The sequence below is a fragment of the Erythrolamprus reginae genome, chromosome 2, assembly GCF_031021105.1.
Source record: "Erythrolamprus reginae isolate rEryReg1 chromosome 2, rEryReg1.hap1, whole genome shotgun sequence".
In the NCBI taxonomy this organism is placed as follows: domain Eukaryota; kingdom Metazoa; phylum Chordata; class Lepidosauria; order Squamata; family Dipsadidae; genus Erythrolamprus; species Erythrolamprus reginae.
In genome coordinates this window covers 139,115,985-139,142,913 of record NC_091951.1, presented here as the reverse complement: position 1 = coordinate 139,142,913, position 26,929 = coordinate 139,115,985, and the positions used below count along the sequence as shown (strand labels likewise).

The 26,929-nt window shown below is 44.2% G+C and overlaps 1 protein-coding gene across 3 annotated transcripts in view; it reads left to right on the top strand.

The window, feature by feature from the left end:
* The first annotated feature begins 2,183 nt into the window (after positions 1-2,183).
* The window catches only part of NOTCH3 (notch receptor 3), a 97,959-nt gene continuing 73,213 nt past the window's right edge, over positions 2,184-26,929 (top strand). Inside the window, exons 1-2 of one of the 3 annotated variants that reach the window (XM_070739633.1) lie at positions 2,184-2,425; positions 20,918-20,999. In XM_070739633.1, the coding sequence (XP_070595734.1) occupies positions 2,329-2,425; positions 20,918-20,999 (179 nt within the window). In that variant the 5' untranslated portion in view covers positions 2,184-2,328. The remainder of the gene's footprint in view (positions 2,426-20,917; positions 21,000-26,929) is intronic. The other 2 variants (XM_070739634.1, XM_070739635.1) reach the window with 2 other exon arrangements.

Here is a 26,929-nt window from a genome sequence, read left to right as displayed (position 1 = left end):
CATTTTGGAGTCTATAAACCCAACAGCCAATATTTTACAAGTATTTTTTTTCAGATTGAAGACTTGTTTTGTGAGCATCTGCAGAACACCTGGCATGAGACAATTGCCTCTTCCCCCAAAGGCAGCCACGGGATTCTTAAGTGGGATCTTTGTGAAGCTCAAAGGCCTGGCTACAAAGAAATATGTCAGAGGCATACCACTACTTCTTCATTTAAACAAAAATGAAATAACCTTTTAGAAAGTATTTTGAGTTAGGATCTGAGTTCATACAGGTAACTATAGACACCATGTTCGCATACCCCACATTTATGCTAGAAATCTCATTTTGGAAATTGAATTTATCCATCACTTCAAAGCAAAGGAATGAGGTCCACTAATGTCCTTTTTATCACCATTGCATCCTGAGCTCTTAGTAGTCCCCCCGCCCTTCAATATTATTGCAAAGCCAGGCAAGTATATATTTCCAGTGTCGACATTTGGAAAACCCTGGACAAAGAAGTTAAAATAATTCAAGTGAAACAATTCAGGAACTTAAGGGTGGAGCACGGAGCCAAACTTTCCTTTCAAAAGCCAAGAGTCATCTAACTTAATTAAATTCAGCACAAAAAGATTATTGGATGGGGCGGAATATATTTTACAGTATTCCTCCCGGAGATTGGAATCATTATGCTTCCTCTGCTTCCATATTTGGTTGAGAGGGTTGTTCTCTTGGGCCAATTCCACCGAGTCACTTCACCCACAAATCTGGAAAAAATATGCCGTACTTCTCCCCTCTAGTATTCCCATTCTGCTGCTTTCCCATTTCTCAATCGATGTACTTAACTATGGAGTCCTCTTTGGGACATCTAGTTAACATATTCTCTACAGCAGTGTTTCCCAACCTTGGCAACTTGGAAATATCTGGACTTCAACTCCCAGAATTCCCCAGCCAGCAATCGCTGGCTGGGGAATTCTGGAAATTGAAGTCCAGATATCTTCAAGTTGCCAAGGTTGGGAAACACTGCTCTACAGGATTGCATTCCCAGTTCTTTCTTAACTGTCTGTGTGCAGCCTAGGCACATTTTATAAGAAAGCCAGTTCAGGATAGCGCAGCTCTCAGAGAGCTGCTTAGTAATCCTTGGAGACTGAAGTCTGGGTGCCATTTTTTCAGTGTCTTGTTAATAGGCCCATCACTCCCATACCCATTGTATGGTTGGTGGTGGGCAGTTGACCCAAATGGTAAAAGGCACCAAAACTGAGGGAAGGGAGCCTGCTTGGCACCCCAAATGGGGCGATTCTCTTGACCACATTTCCAAGACTTAGAAATGAGAAAGTTCTGGAAGGTTTCTTTCTTTCCTTTCTTTTTCTTTCTTTCCTTTCTTCCTTCCCTTGTGCATCCACCCCTTACTCTTCCTCCCCGCCTCCCCCCCCCCGTTTGAGCGGCAAGCGTGCCGAGTTTGCGTTATTGGCAGGAGTCACAGGCTGCTGTGGGCCGTTCCCTCCATCTTTCAACGGGGGGGGGGGGGGATGGAAAGTTTTCCTCTCCTTGGGGATTTGGACGCGGAGGGAAAACAGCGACTGTTTTTGGTCACGTTTGGAAAAGGGTTGGGTCGTGTGTGTGGGAAAACGCCTGGCGATTTGATGGACGGAGCGGACAAGCCACCCAAACCACTCAGCGATTTCCCGGCCTTGGCTCTTCTCCCCCACTTTGTGTGTGTGTGTGTGTGTGTGTGTGAATGTACGCATTTGCCTCAAGCAGCCCCCTTCTAGGCGACCCTCTCCTTCACAAACCCCCTCAAATCTTGCTGACCGCAACCCCAAGTGGAAAGAACTGAACCAGGAGCCTTCCTGCTCGCGGGTTGCCCCCCCCAGGAATCCAGATGCCCCTGTGGGGCCGTGTAAAGGGGGGTCGGCCCAGAAGCCCCCCTTCGCCCCCGCCCCCGCATTCCAAAGAGCGGGAAGCAGCCCCCAGCGGTGCCCTGCAAAGCGCCACGCTCGTCTTTTGACTTTACGCACACTGCTTTCCCCGCGCCTTCTTTCTCTCTCTCCCCCCCCCGTTCCCCTCCCCGCCCCATCAGAGGCGTGGGGTGCAGGGAAAAGAAGGGAGCGTGGGAGCCTGAAGCCGAGGCAGGCCAGGCGGGCTTTTGGGTGCGGACCCCGCCCCCGGGCGGCAGGGTCGCTCCGCCCAGTTCTAACTCGGGAGAAGTTTCCCAGGGTCCGGGGGAACGAGGAGGCGGCGCTGAGCTTTCGCTGCCTCGGCGCCTTGGCTCTCTAGCCTGAGCGGAGCCCCCTTCCATGGATCTAATATAGGGCGTCCGGACAGGAGTTGAAGACCCGACTTGGGGGGGAATGGGCTCGGCGTCCCGGTTCCCAGGCCCTCGGCGGGCAGGGCTGGTTTACGGCTTTCTGGGGGTAATGTGCTTGGCCCGCCTGGCGCTAGGGACAGGTAAGGAGCATCGGGTGTGTGCGCTGGTTTAGGATCGAGTGCGGGAATCCCCCCTTCGATCCACACTTTTTAGAATACTTGGGACGAACCCGTTCCGGTTTTTGTTTTTTCTTCTGGGCAAATGAGATCATGGCCTCTCCGTTTCCTCTTTTTAAAACTTTTCAAAACTTTTCAAAAGAACTTGGCTGCGTCGCCTTGCGCTCCCTTCGGAAAAGTTTCGAGCGCTCTTTCCCAGGATCGGGGAGATGCGGGTCCCTGGAGTCGGTTTCCTTGTTCTCAGCTAATTCTCTCGCTCTCTCCTCCCCCGCCTTCCCCGTGAGAAGGAGAGGGAAAAAAGTTTTGCTGGAGTCCGATCACAAAAGAAACGATCATTGTTTAATTCCAGATTGGGGGGTGGAAGAGGGAGGGGGCAGCTATTGAAGCCGGATCGGTTGTGTGTATGTGCGGGAGGGGGGCGGCGTTATTTCATCGGCACTGATTTGAGCTGCAAGGGAAACAAATCTTACACTTTTTATTTACTTAAAGCAAACTTTTCTTTGCAGCCAGCTCCAGCTTCTCCACTTGGAGCAGTTGGAAAAACTGGAGCGTGGACGTCAGGATTGGGCTCCAGTCCGTCCTCGCTGTAGCTAAACTAGCTTTTCTTTTCAAATGAAATCTTATTCCGCAACCACGCCGGAGGGGTGCGAGGGGGTGGGGGGTAGATTTGCAGTTTTCTCTAATCTCCCCCTGGGGTTTAGCCGTCTCGTACGCATGCCAGAGGATAGTTCTGTACATTTGCCTTCGCAAAACGGTTCAAAGGGGGAATGGGATTTAGAAGACAGATAACTAACTAGAAGCATTAAATGAAGATTGTATTCGGAATAATAAATGGGATTGTGCAATTGATGCATATTAGCAGGCCTGTGTAGATTATATGATCCCCATACATTTGTCTGGATGGGAGAAAAAATGTACTAGTCTGAATGGCAGCGTTCACATGATACATTTAACCGGATCAGCTAAAGAATTTGCAAATGATTAGCATTACGTTTCATTTTTCATTACTTGGCATATTGCGTAAACCTAACCCATTTGGTTAACATGTGTTTCAGTAATATTCTGTAAGCTGGAAAAAGTGGTGTAACTTAATTACTTTGCTTTATGAATGAACAATTTAGAAGAGGTGTGTGCATAGACAAATGTGCTGATCTTAGCACCTTAAGTACTGGGAGTATTTGCATTTTCTTGCAAGGGGAGCCATTATGAATGAAAGGAATACTGTAGTTTGGATTTTAAGGCTCCCCTTCCTCTCCCTCCCTCCCTCCATTTTTAAAAATATTTGAGATTAAAATGAAATGATCCTGGTAGTGGTGCTTTTGTTATGGCACTGTGTTGTGTTTACAGGATAGTGAAAATGGGCTTGGGGATGACTTGAGCAGATGTAGTAGCAGCTGTCACCCCTGGTCTCCCTCCTTCACATTCTGTTGGTCACACAATTTTATGGCTGCTGCAAGGAATTCTGCAAAAATTGTCCAAATTCAGCCTAGAGCAAGGGTAGGCAAAGTTGGCTCTTCTATGACATGTGGACTTCAACTCCCAGAATTCCTGAGCTAGCATGATTGGCTTAGGAATTCTGGGAGTTGAAGCCCGCAAGTCATAGAAGAGCCAACTTTGCCTACCCCTGGCCTATTGCTACAGGCCCAAAGGTACCAGGTTTCGTTGGCATCTCTTGGCTGTAAAGTACCATCTTGGGGTCAAACTAGGGAGTGCTTAGCAATTGAGGCAGCCAGTTCTCAGGCTTCTTGGGAGTCCAATGGCTCAATCTGTGCCCTGAAATCTATTCCTTCTCTCCCCCCCCCCATACATGCGCTCACTCACACACACACTCTCCCCCCCCCATTTGTGCTCTGGGAATAAACTGAGATGCAAGCAGGAGATAAGATGATTTAATTGGGTGTCGTGCATCAACTTGCTTTGGCCCATGAATCGTGCAGCAGCGAGATGCCAGGGATGAGATAATTGCTGCAAAAGGTAAATAGAACGTAGGGCTATTATTCAGCATGGGTTTCACTCTCCCATGAAGCTGCCTGACTGGTTTGGGGAAGCCGACCTTGCTTATTACAATGTTCCCAGCCAGCTGGTTCTGCAGTGCGTGGGAATGTGTGGCTCGTCCTATGCATGAGGCCAGGAGATTGTGGATGCCCCGGGAATATGAAACCCTCCTCCTCCTCTCCCCGCCAGCTTGCTGCTTGGCTGGACATAGACAGGGCTTTGTTCTTGGTTGAGCAATTCCAAAACAGTGCTGTTGAAATCCTGGCGGTCTCTAGCAGAGGAGGGCTTGAAGCTGCTGCTCGCTCAGAGCCACCCTTGAATGTTTTTAATAACGCTGGAGAATTTGCATTCGCGCACTGAAGTGATGGGAGATTCTCATCCCGCAGCTACCAGAGCAGCATATAGAGAGAGGCCCTTGAGAACTAGGTGATAGGAAGGCCAAGTTTCTGCGTTTGGATTGGCAGGAAGAAAGTTTTCATTGTTAGGGTGGTGGGCTGGGCTGAACCAGCTAAAGGTCATGAAAAGGTTGGGAGTCTGTCTTGCGGTAATCTGAAAGGGACTGCTTTTCTGCCATGTTATACATAGGAAATCTAGAGCTCGGCATTTATTTATGAATTATATTTTCTGCCTTCTAAAAACAGTACTCAAGGCGGTTAGCGACAATATTGAAACTATGAAAACTTTGGTTAAAAACCCAAAAACCAATATTTGAGAAATAAATTAGCCCACCAAATTAAATTTGCTTCCTCGGGAAGCTAGCTTAAATGTTTCAGAGAGGGGCGGCGTACAAATCTAATAAATTATTATTATTATTATTATTATTATTATTATTATTATTATTATTAAAAATGTGGGGGAAATGTATACAGTATTTACTTGTTGGCAGAGGAAGATTGGCATTTGCTAGCTTTTCTCCCTATTGAATTCAGCTGTTGGAGGCAACCACTGAAAAGGCCCTCTATCAAATTCTAGGCAAACTGTTTGTCTAATTGACCGGACGGAAATGTTTTTTTTTTTAAAAGAACCTGAACACTAAAACCTCCTGTGTTGTTTCAAAGAATGTAGTCCCTAGAAGTCCCTAGTAGGCCTTGGCATAAATCAGAAATGTCATAGGAAAGTCAGTTTTGTTCTTGGCTACAATTATCCAGACTAGACAAAGTTTCAAAAGTTTTTTTTAAAGGAATGTGTATTGTACATGGATCTGACACTTACAGTTCTTGGACTTTAACTAAGACGCCATTTAAATATGGACATCTAGGCTTAGGGCTAAATCTGGATATACTCCCAAACCGGGAATCTGAGAGTTCAAGGTTCTTGTAAACTCCTTCTCTGCTGCTGTTCCTTCCCTTCGGAACAGCATCTCCCCTGAGATTCCGTTTGACTTGACCCTGCCTGCATTAAAGATCTGCTCCCCCGCCCACTAGGCACTGGTGCCTTATTTTCCCATGGTGCTTATGTGTTTTTATGTTGTTCTTTTGGGTTTGGGTTTTTTTAATTATGTTTTCCTTTCAATTAATTATTGTTATTAAAGATTTGAGGTGCTCTGGGTCGAGCACTGAGTAAATAACAAACAGGCTCATTAATTTTGAAGGTTGCCTTGTACCCAGATGTGCTTTTTAATGCTACCTCTTTTTCATCCAGTCTCTTGCTGACATTCAGTCATTGATTGAGAACATGAACAGCTTCCTTGGATTGAGAAAGAAAAAAAATATTTTCCTTTGCCATCAACAGATGTAGTTTGGGTTCGGGTTGCCATCAACAGATGTAGAATCCATTTCCTTGCAAAGTAGACATTTTGTCTTTCCCAAGACTGTTTCTTATTTTCTGCTTTGTTGGGCTAATAACAGTGTGGTGATCTAGCGCTTTACTTGATAAAATCCTTATTTGAAAGCCGTTTCATATGACCATATGCAGATTTTTTCCCCCCAACTTTGACATACACCGCATTCCTTCAGATGAAAAGAAAAATCCGTATTCTCTGCAGAAGAGATTTTATTTATTTATTTATTTATTATTTGGATTTGTATGCCGCCCCTCTCCGAAGACTCGGGGCGGCTCACAACAAGTGCAACAAATCATAAATAATCCAATTAATTAAAATATTTAAAGATTTTAAAAAAACCCATATACTAACAGACACACACACAAGCATACCATGTATAAATTAAACATGCCCAGGGGGAGATGTTTCAATTCCCCCATGCCTGACGGCAAAGGTGGGTTTTAAGGAGTTTATGGAAGGCAGGAAGAGTAGGGGCAGTTCTAATCTCCGGCGGGAGTTGATTCCAGAGAGCCGGTGCCGCCACAGAGAAGGCTCTTCCCCTGGGGCCCGCCAACCGACATTGTTTAGTTGATGGGACCCGGAGAAGGCCCACTCTGTGGGACCTAATCGGTCGCTGGGATTCGTGTGGCAGGAGGCGGTCTCGGAGATATTCTGGTCCAATGCCATGAAGGGCTTTAAAGGTCATAACCAACACTTTGAATTGTGACCGGAAATTGATCGGCAGCCAATGCAGACTGCGGAGTGATGGTGAAACATGGGCATACCTAGGTAAGCCCATGACTGCGCTCGCAGCTGCATTTTGCACGATCTGAAGTTTCCGAACACTTTTCAGAGGTAGCCCCATGTAGAGAGCTTTTGTAAGGTAAAATGTCCTACTCTTACAGAACAGGTGGAATCTGTTGTTATAAAGTATTTGGTCTAGGACTGGACATTTACGACCTTTCAAGTCAGTTGTGTCGTTAAAAGGAGGATTCATTTTCAGAGATTGAAGCCAGGCCTTGCTTGTTTAAAAACCAAGCTGCACAGTAATTTCTTTCTGTAAAATTTGAGTTTCTAAATTCAGTATGCTTCTTGCAATTGTTTTCCCTACACTCATCCATATTCCTATTTCTTTTTATATATCTTATGTGAAATTAGAAAGGACATTTTGCTGTAGGAGTCATCAGAGCTTCGCTATTGCAGAATTCTCTCTGGGGATTGGAAATTTCCCTTGTTTTTCCAGTCTTGAAGTAGAGATGCCAAGTGGGCATTTTAACCTCTTGGTTTTGTTAGAGCAGTGTTTCCCAACCTTGGCAACTTGAAGTTATCTGGACTTCAACTCCCAGAATTCCCCAGCCAGCAAATGCTGGCTGAGGAATTCTGGGAGTTGAAGTCCAAATATCTTCAAGCTGCCAAGGTTGGGAAACACTGTTAGAGTACTTTCATTGATCCTCCCTGATGGCTGAATTCAGTTTGATGCAGTTACCATTTGATTGTAATTAATTGGCTTCCATTATCTTTCTTTCAGAATGCTTTGTCTTCAGTATACAGTGGTACCTCTACTTAAGAACGCCTCTACTTAAGAACTTTTCTATATAAGAACCAGGTGTTCAAGATTTTTTTGCCTCTTCTTAAGAACCATTTTCTACTTAAGAACCCGAGCCTGGAAACATTTCCCAGGAAATTTGAGAGCGGCACGAAGGCCCGACCAGTTTCCTGCTATTCCCTCTTTAATCACGGCCATCTCGGGCTTTTCTGGGCTGCCATAGGAGCCTTTTCTGGGCTGCCAGAGGTGGCGCTTAAGGAGGCTTTGGCAGTCCAGAGCGAACAAAGCATTTTCCTTTCTCTGGGCGCTTGGAGAGGGAATAAACCTCTGCCAGCGCCCAGAGAAAAGAAACGCTTCCTTCTCTCTGGGCAGTGACTGTCCTCCTCCTCCCACCCAAATTCTGAGATTTTATTTCTTTCCTAAAGGGTTTGCACACATTATTTGCTTTTACATTGATTCCTATGGGAAATCAATTCTACTTACAAACTTTTCTACTTAAGAACCTGATCACGGAATGAATTAAGTTCTTAAGTAGAGGTACCTCTGTACTTCTGGAAGGGGAAATTGTGGTTTCCTTCCATATGCTGAGGTTGGACTTTTTTTTTTTGCTGGGTGCAAGGCAGAAGCATTCCCTCCCCATTTCTGGATCCTATGAACTGAAGCTGTCTGTACTTAGAGCAAAGAGTTGTTGAGATACAGCAGCTGCTTTCCTGCTGCAGCCTCTCCAGAGGCAACAGTGAGCCAACCAGCTGGCCATTCAACTCTCAGCCTCTTTATTCTGCCCACATGGCAAGCTGGTTAACAAAGGCATTGCAAAGGCAGCTGGAGAGAATTTGGGATGCCCTAAGACAGAATTTGGGATGCCTTTGCTGCACTCAAGTCGTTTCTAGGACTGACTTTCAATTGGTATCCTCTTTTTCTTTTGCCATCTCGGGATTTAAAATGCATTTATGTGTTCAATCAGCCTCTTAGTTGTCTTATATTCGGGTCCTACCTTATTGTGGATCTCATGCCCCAATTCATGGTTTGTAAACGCATGATGAAAACCGAGCCGCCAATACAGGGACTGTAATATCTGGATAACAACTAGAGGGAAGCAAAGAGTTAAAATTTACTGTATCTCGGCCGCCATCTAGTAATTTCCCACATTTTCCAAAGTTATAGTAGCCTTAATGAAAATGAGTGCAAATGTTAATCAACCTTAAGACAGTGGGAAACATTGGCAGCCTGAGCCTTTTTTGAGAAGGGAGCTACGAAGGAGGGCACTTTGTGTCTTTGACATTTGGACCCAATCTCTGTTGAGATGTTTCACTCAAAATACAGTATCCCTTTTTTGGTCAGAATTTTACTTGTCCCTTGTAAGTTATCTCTATTTTTTGCCATGTTGGGTATAATTCCATTCCAGCTATTTATGATAAGACCAGGAATGTCCAGCGGCGCTATAGTTATTACTGTAAGAATTTTATGTATTAAGAATCAGTAGTTTGTTTTATTTTGCTTGTTTTCTACATCCTTATTCCATTTTCCTTTTGTGTCAAGAGATTATAAATGTGGGAGAGGAGGCTGTCTTGCTTTCATTTATCAGTTTGGAGCCTTTTAATTGAAAAGTGAGACTAAGAATACAGTACTTTAAAATAATTGCTGTTTTTTTTCTTTTTTTGATTCTGTGCTTAGAGTTTATGCATTTTTTTCCAGATTTCTTCTAGTTGAGGCTCTAGCATAACAGTTTGTATTTGATGCAAAATCTATCTAAATATTTTTAAAGTATTTAATCAGTTTTGATCTTGTTTTCTAAAGCAGTGTTTTAGCCTTTATAGCTATAAAAATAGGTAAGAAAGGGGTAAAGGCTGGTGACATTTGAAAAACCAATGAAAAAAACTTTAAATGGTGAGGAATTGTGGTGTGGTGTATTCTGCAGTGCCAATTATTCTACACACCACGACTAAGAATAAGTTGCACAATATAATTAGCATATGCAGATTTGCTCCCTTTACAATCATATTTTGAGACAATTTTTGTTGGCTCAGAATGGTGTGTACTCTGGCACAGAATCTTGACAAATATACGCACAGCCCTGTTTAAAAGTGGCAGCCTAAAAGGAGTTGAAATCACTTAACCACACCCTACATGGTAAATAAGAGATGTGGGCGGTGTGCACATCCTGTGTCATTTGAGCATTAAAAAAAAATGGGGAATTTTGGAAGACTCATTCAGGGTTGGAAAGTTGTCTTTTGGAAGATGTTCCGTAACACAGTGTTTCCCAACCTTGGCAACTTGAAGATATCTGGACTTCAACTCCCAGAATTCCCCAGCCAGCATTCGCTGGCTGGGGAATTCTGGGAGTTGAAGTCCAAATATTTTCAAGTTGCCAAGGTTGGGAAACACTGCCGTAACAACTAGGTATATTTGAGAAAGAAGCTGTGCTAAGTAGCATACAATATGCTTACTGTATTAATGTATTGTTTCCAAACCACCTTGTCTACCTCTGTCCTGAGAATTTTTCAGTGTTCTAAAACTTTAGTCTAGTGGCATTATCTCAGCCGTGGAGTGTTCATGACCAACCATAGTAATTGGAATAAATGACCAATAGAAATTAAATGGCCCCTTCTATGGAGGACTTCCACTAGAAGCTGAAAACATATTTATCCAGCCCTTCCTTAGATTTATAAACAGCCCTCGTTATGTTACTTTATTTTAAACAATTGGACAGAACTAGTGTAATGCAGTGGCTAAAGTGTTGACCCAAATCTGGGAGACCTGACTGACTCAGGTGCACTTTCAGTATGGTGGAAACTCACTGGGTGATTCTGGGTCATTCATTTTCTCTTAGCCCAGCAAATAGAACAAAAATAACCGCATTGAACTGTGAATTCAGTATTCACTTATGCTGCAAAGTTGCCAAGAGGATCAATAGTGATAAGCAAGATACCCTTTAAATGAGCTTATCTGGAGACTTTGGATCTTCTCATAGAAGAATTCCATGAGTTCCTACAGCATTCTTTGAAAAGAAAACCAGACAAGATAATAGAGATTTGTTGAGAATGATGTGCTCAGACCTAGTCAGTTACTCCATCCAGATGATGACTCCTCTTCCTTAAAGGGAACAGCTGTGGTATGACCAGAATTTTGGTGTCAGTAGAAATCTTTTGGGGTTCCAGCAGCAGATTAGTGTCTGTCGGAAGTGACATTTAACCTCATTTTATGTAGCAACCTTTACAGTCTTCATGTGTTTCAAACAAATTGTTTTGGTTGCAGAGAGCCAACTCTATTACCATCTGGAAAGAGTTAATTCTGAAGTAGATAGTGGGGATAGTAAAGTAAGGCTGACAACAAGGCAAAAATTGCATAATCTATAACGTATCAAGGGCAGGCCATCTTTCAAAGCTCAACGATGAACTTATTCAGTGTTATGTCTTAAGTGCTGCAGTGACCTAAAAACCTTAATCGGCCTGTCTACCTATTTATTGAAATTACACTGCTGGTTTTAATTTGATATGAGCTTGGTAGTGGGGAATCTCATCTTATTTGTTACTTCATTTGCTCCTCCACTTTGAACAATGTGTTTGTGATTAGACACATTTCTCTGATGCTGTCTGCCATACAATTGGAGGGATGGCTTTGTGTTTTAACATCGCACAGGTCTCTTGAATATTCATTGCTTGCTTTGTGGTAAATTCTGTAATGCAGGACACATCTCTCCACTGAGAGACACAGTGGACATACCCTGTGGAAATTTCTGGGGGAGGGAAGAAAAATCCAAGTGGGTGTGGGTGTGGGCTGTCTTTAAGACAACATGGTTGGGAGATCTACTCAGGTTCTCCCAACCAAGATGTTGCCATCAAGAATAAATCTTGAGGAAAGTTCTGATGGAAACACAGCGAATCCTTTCTTGATTCTCTACTGTGTCCTTAGTCCCTTGTAATTTTAAAGCTACATCTTAAGTTTTCTTCAGGCATTATAATGTTATTAGTGGGTAACCGCTGTGCTCTATAACTATGAGATAGTCCCACCTAAGCAACTTGATGCTTATGCAAAAGGAATTTACGTGTTTTAACACAGTGGCACCTTCATCAGTTCCCAAGTCTGGTGGTTTATAGGTAAGAACTAAATCTTAATTTTAATATTTTCTTGCATTAACTGCATGGATTGAAGATAGTTAGGTTGTATTCCACCAGAAATATACAGTTCAAATGGGACCGCCAAACCCACATTTTGAATAAGGATTTGGCAGTGAACAAGGAGAGCTGCACATTACTTTGAGAAGATGAAAAATTGGTATTGGCTATAGCAGTTTATATTGCACTAATATAGTAAAAAGTTGACATCACCAAACATGTACAGTGTAAATAAGAGCTCTGTAGAATTGAGTAGTTCTGATAATGGGATCGCTATGGAATAATGCATATAGTTAGCCACACTAGTGAGTAGATGTTATTTAAAGGTTTGAGCATTGACAAGATACCAATGTCGGTAAAAAGAGGTCAGTTTAAATCTCTGGTTCCCATGCCCCACAGGGGGGTGATTTGATTTTTGAGGGGGGGCAATTAAAATCATATTTAAACCTATTTATTGGCCTTTTAGGCTTCCTCCGTGTGAGTAGGATAGTAAGAATTATATGTCAGGGGGGGGGGGGGGTTGTCAGGATTTTAGAGAGGTGAGGCATGGCCAAAAAAAGGTTGGGAACTACAGGTTTAAATAGCCTCATTAAAATAGTCTTTTTTAAAAAAAGCTTTTGCATTCATTTGCTTTTTAAAATTATAAATATATTCTAGAACTGTGCTGTTGCCAACTGCTCTTCTGGTTTATGGCCTGCATGAAAAACGGGTGGAAAATAGCCTGGAAAAGGTCTGGAAATCCCCTCAAATCCCCTAAAACGCCCCCCAAAATGGCCCAAAACAGGCATGTGCCTGCTGGCCAGATGGTCTTTGGGTTTCGGTGCTCCGGCACATGAGTTCTGGTTTGGGCACTTGGTGCCGAAAAGTTTTGCCGTCACTGTTCTAGAATGTCTTTGTTTCCAATGAAAACCTCAATTTGATATCCAGTCATTAACAGCTAAGCAGTTTTGTATGACTTTGTCTTTGTTGCTTCATTTTTAATTGAGGTAATGCATGAGACAGTGCTTTATGAGGCAATGTTTTAAATTGAGAATTATAGGCTTGTTCTCCTCTGTAGAATGGCCATCATAGCAGATTAGAGCCTGTTAATTAATATAAATCAGTCTTCTGGGCCAACGTTCCCTGCTCTTCCTTTTAGGCATAGCAAGACTGGGATTCAAAGCATTCCTTTTTTCTTGATTCTACCAGATGTTTCCCGATTACACATTAGAACTGACTGAAATTTTAAATCAGGGCTGTCAAACTCGCAGCCCACAGGTTGGATCCGTCTCGCGCTGGCCACGCCCACACCTGGTTTAGCAAAGGGGGGAAAGTCCTGATATATCAAGTGACACTGCTGTGATACCGCAAGTTTGACAGCCCCATTTTCGATTAAGGGAGCTATAACAGTCATTTCTACTTGAGAAATAAACTAAGAAGCCTAGGCCTAGGCCCTGATTACACGAGGGACCAACATAATAGCTGCAGTCAGGATACAGAAGCATTTGTTCCTCATACATACATCTTGAGAAAGTTTAAATGATAACTTTGCTTTATTTGTTTTTACATGACACATCTCATACAATCTGCCTACAATAATAGTATTATGCTATGAATTAATATGGTGCAAATGATGAAATGAAACCAAGAGATCAGGCATTAATTACAAATTGGAGAATAAGTCCTTCGCAAGAGGCAATCTGAATGAATACACCCTTGTTTTGTGTTTTAAAAAAACATAAAACAAAATAAAGCACTCTAAACTTGCAGGCTGCACTAATTACATAATTAGTAATTACATAAGAGCCTTCTCTGTGGCGGCCCCCACCCTCTGGAACCAGCTCTCCCCGGAGATTAGGATTGCCCCCATCCTTGCCTTTCGTAAACTCCTTAAAACCCACCTCTGCTTTCAGGCATGGGGGAATTGAGACATCTCCCCCAGGCCTATATAGTTTATGCATGGTATGTTTGTGTGTATGTCTTGCTTTTTAAATAAGGGATTTTTAGTTACTTTTAAATATTAGATTTGTTGTACATTGTTTCATTATTGCTGTGAGCCGCCCCCAGTCTACGGAGAGGGGCGGCATACAAATCTAATAATGAATAAATGAATAAACAAACAAAAGAAGAAGAAGAAGAAGAAGAAGAAGAAGAAGAAGAAGAAGAAGAAGAAGAAGAAGAAGAAATAAATTTTATTTATTTGTACAAATAAAAAAAATTTCTACTTCTTCTTCTTCTTCTTCTTCTTCTTCTTCTTCTTCTTCTTCTTCTTCTTCTTTTCTCCTCCTCCTCCTCCTCCTACTACTACTACTAGCTGTGGGGAAAAGCAAGAGAGCTAATCGAAATTGAAGGTTGCCTGACTGTCTAATGCTGTGTTTCACAACCTTGGCAAGTTTAAGATGGACCTCAACTCTTAGAATTTCTGGGAATTAAAGTCCACCCTTCTTAAGCTTGCCAAGTTGAGAAACACTGTTTTCATGTGTCCTCTCTTCTAACTTCTGAGGCTTTTGTTAAAATCGGCTTCATAGCTGCAAGAACTTCCACCGTCCTCCCCAAATGAACCCAAGAATCTGATTTTTCATCAATAAGACCAAATTCTTATCTACCGTTTTCTTTATTAATTCCCAATACAAGAAATGCAAAATAGAATCTTGATCTTATGTTTCTTTGGAAAATAGAGATAGCCTCTTCAGGATTAGTTCTGCCATAGGAGAGAAAACAGTCACTTCATTTGACAGATGGAGAAGAAAGGTGAATTGAGGCTTGTTTCATTGTTGTATATAGTTTACACAAACAGTGCTGCTTATTCGTGGGGAAAGGATGGATGGATGGATGGATGGATGGATGGATGGGATGAGGGTGAGAAGCCGGGGCTCCTGGCACTTAGTTTAGTCATGCTAAGAACATGACATGAGGATTAAGTGGTCAAAGCAGTGGGAGTCAGCACTTGACTGAAAAATCTCTGCCTGGATGAGTAACCTTTGCCCTTTCTTCTTCCCAATGGTTCTTTCAAGGGCAGGAAACCTAATTGCTGTCCTGTTTGTTTCTTGATAATCTGAGGCAGAGCTTTCAGGAGCTATCTTTCTGGGTTCTTTGGAGAAGCTAACGGTGGTGGTCAAAATGAATTTGTGGGTTGGTTGAGTGTGAAAGTTTAGCCTTTTCTTTGAACTGAGTGAAGTCTGGATTCTCTCATATCCAAACTCTTTGGCTGGGTTTAGCTTAATAGAGAGGAAGGTATAGAGCAGTGTTTCCCAACTTTGGCAACTTGAAGATATTTGGACTTCAACTCCCAGAATTCCCCAGCCAGCATTTGCTGGCTGGAGAATTCTGGGAGCTGAAGTCCAAATATCTTCAAGTTGCCAAGGTTGGGAAACACGGGTATAGAGGAAGGAGGTTTCCAAAATGCTGCAAATATAAAGAGTCCAGTGATAGGGGATACCTTCTTCTGTCACAGTATTCTACGTTGTACTTTCCTCCCAGGCATATATGATTGAATCCCAAACTTGTGCCTCATTGTAGCATAGCTGTAGACTAGCTTGTGTCTCTTTGGCTTTTGCTCTAGCCATTGAGAGCTAGGGCTCAGTGCTGGGTTATAGAATTGTGACTCTCTTAGCCAGGCCCCAATGCATGGATGGTGAAAGAATAATGTGCTGAAATCTTGGCTGCCCAGATGGTGCACGATGGTAGAAGATGCAACTTTTGAGAGCAGTGAGGGATCTCGGATTGCATTCCGTTGACTCAGATTTGGCTGCATGCTCTGGAAAGGAGGAAATGGTAGAGAAAAACGAGGGCTTGTAGGGTGCCAGGAATAATCTCTGCTGAAATCCTTAACTGTTTCTTTTGGTTGAATGTGCCGAGAATGTATCTCATGTTGAAAAGCAAGATGCTAAATTTGAAAGATGTCCTTAAGGAATTTTGAAGGACTTCCTTCCAAAGAACCCCTGTCCTTTTTATCAGGACGTATGTGCGCATGTATATATACACATTTAGGCATATGGAGAAACGGTCCCTGTTACAAAGGCGGAGAGCTAAAATAGGCTGCTTTGTTCTGCAAACAAGGATGTGAGTGAGTCTCTGCAGATGCCAGCAAGGTATTTAATGTCAGAACCTTGTGACTTGTAATGTTTGTTGTCTTGTGAAAGGCACGGGGTTGGTGAAAAGTACAGCACCTTGGCTTCAGTTAAAGTCGGGCTTATTTTACCTCTAGACTGAGCACCGAGTTGCCGAGAGACATTTTGCGGGAGCATTTTTGCTGGCTCTGCGTGCTGACGGAGGAAGGGGCGGCAGTGGAGGGGGAAAATGCATTGTCTGGAACTGATCTGTGTGCTGGGCACGCACTCTCTTACAAGTGGGTCTCTGGAAAATGGCTGAGAATGAGGGAACTGCCTGGGCCCCAACTCCTTCCATCTTCTCTCTGCTTGGAGAGGGAGGGTTTTAGCCGGCGCCCTGTTCTTCAGCTGAAGTTCCCTCCTTGACTGGGCCTGGAGCACTAACCATACTTCTCTTGCATAAGAAACATAGAAACATAGAAGTCTGATGGCAGAAAAAGACTTCATGGTCCGTCTAGCCTGCCCTTATACTATCTTCTGCATTTTATCTTAGGATGGATCTATGTTTATCCCAGGCATGTTTAAATTCAGTTACTGTGGATTTATTTACCACGTCTGCTGGAAGTTTGTTCCAAGGATCTTCTACTCTTTCAGTAAAACAATATTTTCTCATGTTGCTTTTGATCTTTCCCCCAACTAACTTCAGATTGTGTCCCCTTGTTCTTGTGTTCACTTTCCTATTAAAAACACTTCCCTCCTGGACCTTATTTAACCCTTTAAGATATTTAAATGTTTCGATCATGTCCCCCCTTTTTCTTCTGTCCTCCAGACTATACAGATTGAGTTCATTAAGTCTTTCCTGATACGTTTTATGCTTAAGACCTTCCACCATTTTTGTAGCCCGTCTTTGGACCCGTTCAATTTTGTCAATATCTTTTTGTAGGTGAGGTCTCCAGAACTGAACACAGTATTCCAAATGTGGTCTCACCAGCACTCTATATAGCGGGATCACAATCTCCCTCTTCTTGCTTGTTATACCTCTAGCTATGCAGCCAAGCATCCTATTTGCTTTTCCTACTGCCCGACCACACTGCTCACCCATTTTGAGACTGTCAGAAATCACTACCCCTAAATCCTTCTCTTCTGAAGTTTTTGCTAACATAGAACTGCCAATGCAATACTCAGGGCTTACTTGGGGAACGGAGGCCTGTTTCCTTGTGATCTTTTCATAGGACACTTAAGCAATCAGCATATATAGCCAGGGATGGCGAACCTATGGCACGGGTGGCACACGGAGCCATATCTGCTGGCAGGTGAGTTGTTGCCCTAGGTTCAGCTCCAATGTGTGTGTGTGTGCTGGCCAGCTGATTTTTGGCTCACACAGAAGCTCTGGGAGAGCGTTTTTGGCTTCCAGAGAGCCTCCAGGGTGGTGGGAGAGGGCGTTTTTACTCTCTCCCGGCTCCAGGGAAGCCTTTGGAGCCTGGGGAGGGCGAAACATGAGCCTATTGGGTCCACCAGAGGTTGGGAAACAGACTGTTTCCGGCCTCCAGAGGGCCTCTGGGAGTGTGGGGGAAATTGTTTTCACCCTCTGCAGGCTCCAAAGGCTTATGGGTGTGGGCACTCACTCATGAATGATAGTGTGCGCCCACACTCTTTTGGCACCCGAGGAAGAAATGGTTCGCCATCAGTGCCTTAGACTGAGCCCTACCAGGAAATATGCCTGGCAACTTATTAATTGCTTCCTCATGCCCCACTCAACACTGGTTCCAGCATTTTCAGAGTAGGTTGCCTGTGGCATTCAGAGTCCCTCATGTTTGAAGCCACTTTTGTTAATCTCTTTCCCTGGAAGAGATAAGATTCTGTCTTTAGCATAGGTTTCTGTGCGGACATTTTTGAACTCAGTGCTATTTTCAAATAACTCTCCGTGTGGATCTTTCTCTATGGCAGTTCTAAGACATTATCTAGAATTGCCCAGTCTCTGCAAAAGTTCATGTCTAGTGCAGAGTGATGAGAATTTAGCTTTATGTTCGACCTCTGGTTGCTTCTGGAGCAGCCACTGCTGAATAAATATCTAATTTCTGGTTGGATCTGATGAGACATATTACTTCAAGTTGTTGAACTGGCAGTGGAATCAGTCATTGTAGTGAGGCCTGACATAGTGAGACAGTTCTTCAACTGAAGACATAGCCTCTCCTCTGCTATGTTTTTTTGTGGTATTGGTCCTTGCCTTGATATTGTCATTGCAAGGTTTCCCAGATAGAACAATCCAAGATAGAATAGAGGAGTGAACACAGTGTGAAGTAAGAGGCTGCTCAGTAGAATAGTCATATTGTCATATTTTTTGAAGAGTGTTGAACATAGCACTTAGCAATAGCATTAGCATTTAGACTTATATACAGCGTTCCCTCGATTTTCGCGGGTTCGAACTTCGCGGAAAGTCTATATCACGGTTTTTCAAAAATATTAATTAAAAAATACTTTGCGGGTTTTTCCCCTAAACCACGGTTTTTCCCACCCGATAACATCATATGTCATCGCCAAACTTTCGTCTGCCTTTAATAAATATTTATTTTAATAAACTTTAATAAATAAACATGGCGAGTAATAATCTGAATGGTTGCTAAGGGAATGGAAAATTGCAATTTAGGGGTTTAAAGTGTTAAGGGAAGGCTTGTGATACTGTTCATAGCCAAAAATAGTGTATTTACTTCCGCATCTCTACTTCGCGGAAATTCAACTTTCGCGGGCGGTCTCGGAACGCATCCCCCGCAAAAAGCGAGGGAACACTGTACTGCTTCATAGTGCTTTTAACAGCCCTCTCTGAGCAGTTTACAGAGTAAACATAATATCCCCAAAGATCTGACTCAGTTTTTTCCTGAACGCCATCACTTTGCTAAATAAATAATCTTCTCAACACTATCAAACTATTCACTAAGTCTGCACTACTATGACTACTAGTTTTTTCTCATCATTCCTATCTTCTCCCACTTATGACTGTATGACAACTTGTTGCTTGTATCCTTAAGATTTCTATTAATATTGATTGTTTCCTGATCGCTATGACAATCATTGAGTATTGTACCTCATGATTCTTGACAAATGTATATTTTCTTTTATGTACACCGAGAGCATATGCACCAAAGACAAATTCCTTGTGTGCCCAATCACACATGGCCAATAAAGAATTCTATTCTATTCTATTCTATTCCATTCCAATTCCATTCCATTCCAATTCCATTGAATTCCAATCCCTCTTAGCTAGTATAGTCAATGGCTCTCCTGGTTAAAATGTCTTGGACTTTCATATACATCCCATAATTGTTCTCTCTGTGAGATGTGTGCTTTGCCTTCCCACAAGACAGGAAGAGGCCATTTTTGTCTACCAAGAATGTGTCAACTCATCCTTTTCCTCTGAACTTTCGCTGGGCTTCTGCTTACCTTTTGACCTTCAGCAAAGAAAGTGGCCTGTTAATTACTAAGAAGTGCAGAGATTAAGGCTGTGCCAGTGGAACCAATCAGGCCTATTCTGTGAAAGAATCTCACTATTTCTTGCCATTATAATTATTTTTATTATTTGATTTTAACATGTAATACCATACTTTACCGAGGATTCCACTGCAATTAGTGTTTTTTTCTTTAACTCTGCTCTCCCCATCTCCCCATGGCACTGAGGTTTAACAGTGCTTGGATCTTTGAAGCCATTTATGGAGGAGTACTATTTTAACTATGCTTAAATGGATTTAAGACTATCTCCCCCCTCCCCCGCCTTTCACATTTTTGTAAATTCTCATGATCCTGTGTCTTTGCTCTGAAAGGTCCTGATAGCAACCAATAGCTATTCCTTTGGTGAGCATTTTAAGAAGAAACATTTTCATTTGTGGGATTGTGAACAAGAATCATCATAGCAAAACTTCATTTACAATATCATCTTGTTTAACAATATATATAGCGGCAAGGAGGAGATAGAAGGAATCTCCCTCTCTCCCCCATTTATTTGTGTAGTGTACATAACCTCTACAGAATTACTGGCTGAAAGATAGATACACGCTGTTCTGCACTGGATGGATCTGAGTTCCCACTTGATGGAAGGAAAGTACTGCATTTTTCGGAGTATAAGATGCACTAGAGCATAAGTCGCATCTAGATTTTAGAGGTAGAAAACAAGGAAAAAAGTATTCTGAACCAAATAGTGTAGTAATATATTATATTTAATAAAATACCAGTGTAGCAGAATACTTTTTACAAAGGTGTATACTTTTTACAATCGTGTACACATTTTACAAACTTCAAACTTGACACTTTTAAGACCTATGGACTTTGAGAATTCCTCCTCCAGTCATGCTAGATGGAGTAATTAGAAGGCAAAAACAGTCCAGTTTTTTGCCTGCTTTTTTGCAGAAATTCGGTGGTCTGCGAAGCCTGCAGGGAGCTCATGGGGGATGGCAAAAATGGCCCCGTTTTTTGCCCTTTTTAATTTTTTTTAAATACAAAAGTAAGGTGAGCAAATGGGTGAAAAACAGCCCTTTTTTTTTTTTTGCAAAAAAATGGGCCATTTTTGCCATCTCCCAGCACCCATGAGCTTCCTGAAGGCTCCCCAGACCCTCTGTCCAAAAATGGGACGCAAGGGCGGGGCTTGGTACAGCAAAAAAAGGGCTGTATTTAGTGTATAAGACGCACCAACATTTCCATCCTTTTTTTGTGTGTGGGTGGGTGCCTTATGCTCCAAAAAATACAGTAAATAGGCAGGCAGGCAGGCTGCCTTGCTGGTTTTGGAGTATTACTGGAGAATGGAAAAAGTAAACGATATACCAGATTAGACAGGAGGTAGTCATAAATGGCAGGTTTTAGAATTGGTTTTTAACATCAGATCTATATTTCCAGTTGTGTGGTTCCAGAATCTGTTGGACTATGTAGCATTTTAGTTTGTTCTTTTGAGCTTAAATGTAATTTTACAATTCCTACCATTGTACATAACTTGCTCTAACCAAGCTTTTTTTCTCCCCTCCACAGATATCCAGTGTCTGGATGGCAATAAACACTGTGAGAATGGTGGGACCTGTGTTTTTTACTCCAATGGAAATGGTGCTTGCCTGTAAGTGAACTCTACGCATGGTTTTTATAACAGTTGAACTAGCTTAGGTTATTTTTTCTTCTGATTTTACATGTACTTGTTTGTTGCATTCATGTCCTGTTTTTTGTGACAATCAAAAGCAGCTTCTGTGGAATCTTCTCTAATTTTATTCTCATCATAATCCTGTAAAGTAACTCAGGTTGAGTGATGGACACAAATCCTATGATCAAATGGGAACTTGAACCAGGATCTCCCCTTTCCAAGTCTAAGATCCTGATTTCTAGCTCTCACTAGATACTTCGTTGTGAAAAGCAAGTACAGTGGTACCTCTACTTAAGAACTTAATTCGTTCCATGACCAGGTTCTTAAGTAGAAAAGTTTGTAAGTAGAATCGATTTTTCCCATAGGAATCAATGTAAAAGCAAATAATGCGTGCCAACCCATAAGGAAAGAAATAAAAGCTCGGAATTTGGGTGGGAGGAGGAGGAGGAAGAAGAGGAGGAGGACAGTCGCTGCTGAAGGAAGAAGGTGAGGTGAGGGGAATCAAAAACATCCAAAACTTTAAGGCTGAAAAAAAAGAAGAAGGACTCTGAAGAAGCAAGGAGGAGCACGCGACCCCCATACACCTGGCACGAGGCTGCCTCCCATACACTGCGCCAGAGAGAGAAACTCAGGCGGGCGAGAGGGGGGAACTTCCTGCTCCTTTGACTGAACAGCGGCTGCTGCTGCTGCTGCTACCTGCTTCCTCTTCCTTCCCATGCTGAAGGGCTCCCCTCTCCTCTTGCTCAGTCGCTTTGTAGCCGGCGCCTTTTCTTCACTGTGGTGACTCCTCGGTTTGGCTGAAGCTGAGTTGATCCGGTGCCCCCTTTTGCTATGGGAGGCAACCTCGTGCCAGGTGTATGAGAGGCAGTCACCACAAGGGAGTCACCACAGCGAAGTGATTTATTCCCTCTCCAAGTGCCCAGAGAAAGGAAAATGCTTTGTTTGCTCTGGACTGCCAAAGCCTCCTTAAGCGCCACCAAAAGGCTCCTCTGGCAGCCCAGAAAAGCCCAAGATGGCTGGGATTAAAGGAGGAATGGTAGGAAACTGGCCGGACCTTCATGCCGCTCCCAAATTTCCTGGGAAATTTTTCTGGAAAATGGTTCTTAAGAAGAGGCAAAAAAATCTTGAACACCCATTCTCCGTACTGAAGGAGCGGGTCCAGCAGTCACATGGGTTGCTCATGTCCAATCCGGTGGAACTGAGCCTAGTATTAAAAAAGCTTGCCGGATCCGCCCCTTCCCCAGAATTCGCTCAGTTCGCATATCCTGCGGTTGTATTGTGAATGCTCGTTCAACATTCTAACACCTTCCCTTCGACCTTTCCTTCAAAAAAGTAGTAAGATTTATTGTCTTTATTCAATTACTTGCACTATTTGCGCCAGCCGTTTTTAAAAGGAAAAAAATAAAAAGCGGCTAGGTTTTTTTTACTTGGGAGAAGTTGCGGTTTCGTTTTCCCCCGGCGGTTTTGCCGGTTACGATTCCTGCGGCCGCTTGTGGATTCTTCTAATCCCTTGGCCTGGAGGTCCTGGTGCAAGTATTTATTATTGGATTATTGCTTAATTATTGTATAAAAATATATTTAAGGGCTTATAAAATACCTCCTGCGGAGTGGGACGCCTTTAGTCTCCTGGACTTAGTCGATCGCTTTTCCCCTTAAGAAATTCTACGAAGCGATTTTTTGGCGCGAAGGCCTTCGCGCCCTTTCTTAAAATATCTAGGCCTCTCGTGTTGGCCTTCTGCCAGCCGCGTAGGCCTCAGTCCACCGCGTGGATCCGGGAGCGGGCCTTGGGGGTCCCAGGCTAAATTCTCCACCGGCCTAGCCTCCAACCAGAGTGCCTTGGTTTTACTTAATTGCAAAGTTTAGGGAGGCTGGCCCCGCTGGATTTGGGGGCACGAACTCTGGGTTTGCCCAGATTGTCCTCACGTTTCAGCAGCTTCGAGGCCTCGAAGCAGGATCCATTCCTCTTGGGAAGTCCTTGAAATCTTCTCCTTATAATTTAATTATTGGCTCAGCCTTGTCTTCTGTTAATTGTCAGACTATGGCTACCTTTCCCAAGAGAGGCACAACTAAAGGTCCCAGAGAGGCCAGGCCTACAGGCGATGAGATTACTAGTATCCCCCAGGCCTCTTCCTCCTCTTCTCCAGGGGCCCGCCCCTCGACCAAGGTCACCAGGGCCGAGAAGAGAAGGGACCTAGCCCTACAAAAGATTCATGATAAATCAGCAAAACGTTTGAAAGTGCAGGCCCAAGTAATCAGTAGTCAAGACCCACCAGAGGCCTCTAGCCTGCCTCCTTCTGGGGTCCCTGTGTTATCTCTGGATGAGCCAAACCTAGACAGACCCCAACCTAACCTATGGGGCATAGGTCCAGAGGAACCAGATATTATGGAAGATTCCCCCCAGCCAGGATCCTCCCAGGCCTTTAGGGATTCTTCTGCCATTTCTGCTGATATTTCCAGTTTACCTCCTGAGTTCCAATCTATTTTTGCTGTGTTGTCCAAAGCCATTGATGCCAAACTCTCCTCCATCAATGAGCTTCCTTTACCTCTTCCTCCTTCTCGTTCCTCCCGCCCCTTGGGTTCTTCCCCAGCGGTCAGAGCTCCTATTCAGGATGACTCAGAGTCCTCCCAAGATGAATATGAGGATGTAGAGGAGGATGAAGACCCTTTCCAGGGCTTATCTGAGGACGAGGAATCCCAAATAAAGGTCCCTCCTCCCATTACTATTTTCCCTTCTCAACTATTCAAATCTCTCCTCCTCAAAGCTAGAATTTCTACGGGATTAGCGGCCCAGGAGAAACAAGCCTCCACTTCCACTGATCCCCCGGAGGAGAATTTACCTTACTTCACAGAGGAACAGGAGGATAACGAGGTAATCCCTATGCCTAAATTATTTAAAGATGCCTTACTTAAACAGTGGGATTTTCCAGCCTCTGGCCTTAATCCCTCTACCAAGGACAGAAAGTTGTATAAACTCTCCTCTTCCTATGAAGAGCTTCTATCTTTTCCCAAACCAGATGAACCTGTCAAAATTCTTCACTCGGCAGCGGCTGTGCCAGGCGAGGCGGAGGAAGTCCTCCGTCCAGAGGACAAGCGCATCGAGCAAATGCTCAAAAGAGGTTTCTCCGCTGATTCCTGGGCCATTAAAAGTTCTGCAGCAGCCTCCTTCTTCTCCAGAGCCATGCTGCTGTGGCTTCGCCAACTTCAACAGCACATTCCTCCAGATGACTTGAGAGGTCAACAAGACTTCAACAAGGTCTTTGCAGCTGCCCAGTACGTGGCTGATGCCACCTTACAATCTACTAGATTTTCTGCTAAGTCTATTGCAGCCTCTACAACGGCAAGAAGACTCCTATGGATTCGCCCTTGGCAAGCGGGAGTTCGCCAAAAGTGGCAGTTATCCCAGGGCCCCTTAAAGCGCGACCTTCTCTTCGGTGATCTTCTGGATCCTCTCCTCACGGAGACCACAGACAAGAAGAAGGTTTTGGGCCCAACCACAAAAAAGGTTACTAAAACGCAGTCCTTTCGTCGCCCAGGGCGCCAGCAAGATCAAGCGGCTTCCTATCAGAGATCTCCAGGTCAGTATTCCCCCCGCTTTCGTTCCCAAGGTAGGAACTCCAGGGGTAGGGGTTTTCGTTTCCAAAGGGGAGCTGCCTCTAACAGGGCTTCAAAAAAACCTAGATGGTAACCTTTCCTCCATTCCCATAGGGGGTCGCCTAGCTCATTTCGCTGCAAATTGGCGTCTCTCCTCCAAGGACCCTTGGGTCATTGACACTGTTCAATCAGGCCTTCTTTTAGAATTTATTTCTCCTCCCCCTAAACGTTTTATTTCCTGCCCTTCGCCCAGGTCATCCTCAGATTGTAACCGTATGGAGGAGGCCATTTCTCATCTATTGTCCATTAGAGCCATTCAGCCGGTCCCTTCCGGTCAGAAGGGCCTAGGTTTTTACTCCATCCTATTTATGGTTCCAAAGTCCTCCGGAGGTTGGAGAGCCATTTTGGATTTAAAGAAACTAAACCTATTCATCAAATATAGGAAGTTTAAAATGCACTCCTTGTCTTCTATTTTGGCCGCCATTCACTCGGGAGATTTCATGGTCTCCTTAGACCTCACTGAGGCCTACCTTCACATTCCTATAGCCAAATGCCACAGAAAATTTTTACGTTTTTCCTTTCAAGGCAGGCATTTCCAGTATAGGGCGATGCCATTTGGCCTTTCCTCGGCCCCTCGGGTCTTCACAAAGCTCTTGGGGTCCCTGGCGGCCTATATCCGGGCGTCTCCCATCCACATTTTATGTTATCTTGATGATATTTTAATTCATGGGAACTCCCTAGAGAGAGTGAAATCAGACCTTTCTGTCACCATGTCAGTCCTTCAGGACCATGGGTTTTCCATCAACTTTGAAAAAAGTCACCTCCAACCTTCCACTTCCATTCCTCACCTGGGAGCCATTATTGATTCAAAATCTTCCCAGGTTTTTCTCTCTCCCGAGAGAAAACTCAGTATAGTGGAGTTAATTTCTAACATTTTATCTAATCCTTCAGTATCCATAGTTACTCTATCTTCTCTTTTGGGGAAGATGGTGTCATGCATAGGCATCATTCCCTGGGCTCGCCTTCATGCTAGGGAACTCCAGTGGCTTCTGTTGCCTTTTCAGAGATCGGGGCACAGCAACTCAAATCGACGCATTGTCATCCCACTGAGTGTTCGCAGATCCTTCAAGTGGTGGAAGTCTCCGGCCATGGACAGAGGATCCCCGTTCAGGTGCCCGGATCAATTTGTCATCACCACAGATGCCAGTCTATCGGGATGGGGCGCCCACGCCCAGGGGATGATAGCCCAGGGCACGTGGTCCCCGGAGGAAGCTTCCAGGCCAATAAATTGGCTAGAGTTAAGAGCCGTATCCCTGGCTCTGAAGCATTTCTCTCCTCGCATCCCCAACCGGCACGTTCTCATTCTCACCGACAACATTGCCACAAAAAGCCATATCTGCAGGCAAGGGGGCACGAGATCCAAGGCTCTCATGAGGGAGGCCCTCAAGCTGGGCCTTTGGGCGGAAAAACATCTCCAGTCGCTCCTAGCCGATCACATCTCGGGGAGTCTCAACATCCAGGCGGATTGGCTATCCCGAGCAACGATAGACCCAGGAGAGTGGAACCTCCATCAAGACCTGTTCCATCAAATCACCCTCAGATTCGGCCTACCAGTCCTGGATCTCTTCGCGACCAATGCGAACGCCCAACTCCCTCGCTTCTATTCCAGATTTCCATCCCCGGGAGCGGAAGCGATCAATGCCCTCCGGAGTCCATGGCCTCCAGGCCTACTCTATGCATTTCCTCCGATTCCAATCCTCCCGGACGTGATTCACAAGGTCCTCACCGAGAGGGCCCGAGTAATCTTAATCGCCCCTCATTGGCCCCGCCGGCCCTGGTTCGCAGATCTCCAACAGCTGTCCGTCCAGGACCCTTGGCGACTCCCCGTTTCGGGGGATATGCTGCGGCAGGGGGCCTCCTTCCATCCGGACCCGGAGTGGTTCCACCTCACCGCCTGGCTGTTATCAGGAGAGATTTAGAGCTGCGTGGGCATGACCCTGATTCAGTGGAGGTCATTCTAAAGGCCAGAAGGGGCTCGACCAACCGAATCTACGACCACACGTGGTCCAAGTTTCACCAGTGGTGTCTTCAGGAAGGTCTCTCCCCTCTGTGCATTCCCATACACAGAATTATTTCCTTCCTTATGCAAGGTTTCCATAAAGGACTCTCCACCAGCACCCTCCGGCGTCATCTGGCAGCCATTTCATCTGTCCTAGGGGGCCCCCGCAGACAGCCTCTCCGGTCCTTCCCTGAAGTTCAGGAATTCCTCAAGGGCATAGCCAACCTCAGACCTTCCAAGGTCCACAGGTATCCATCCT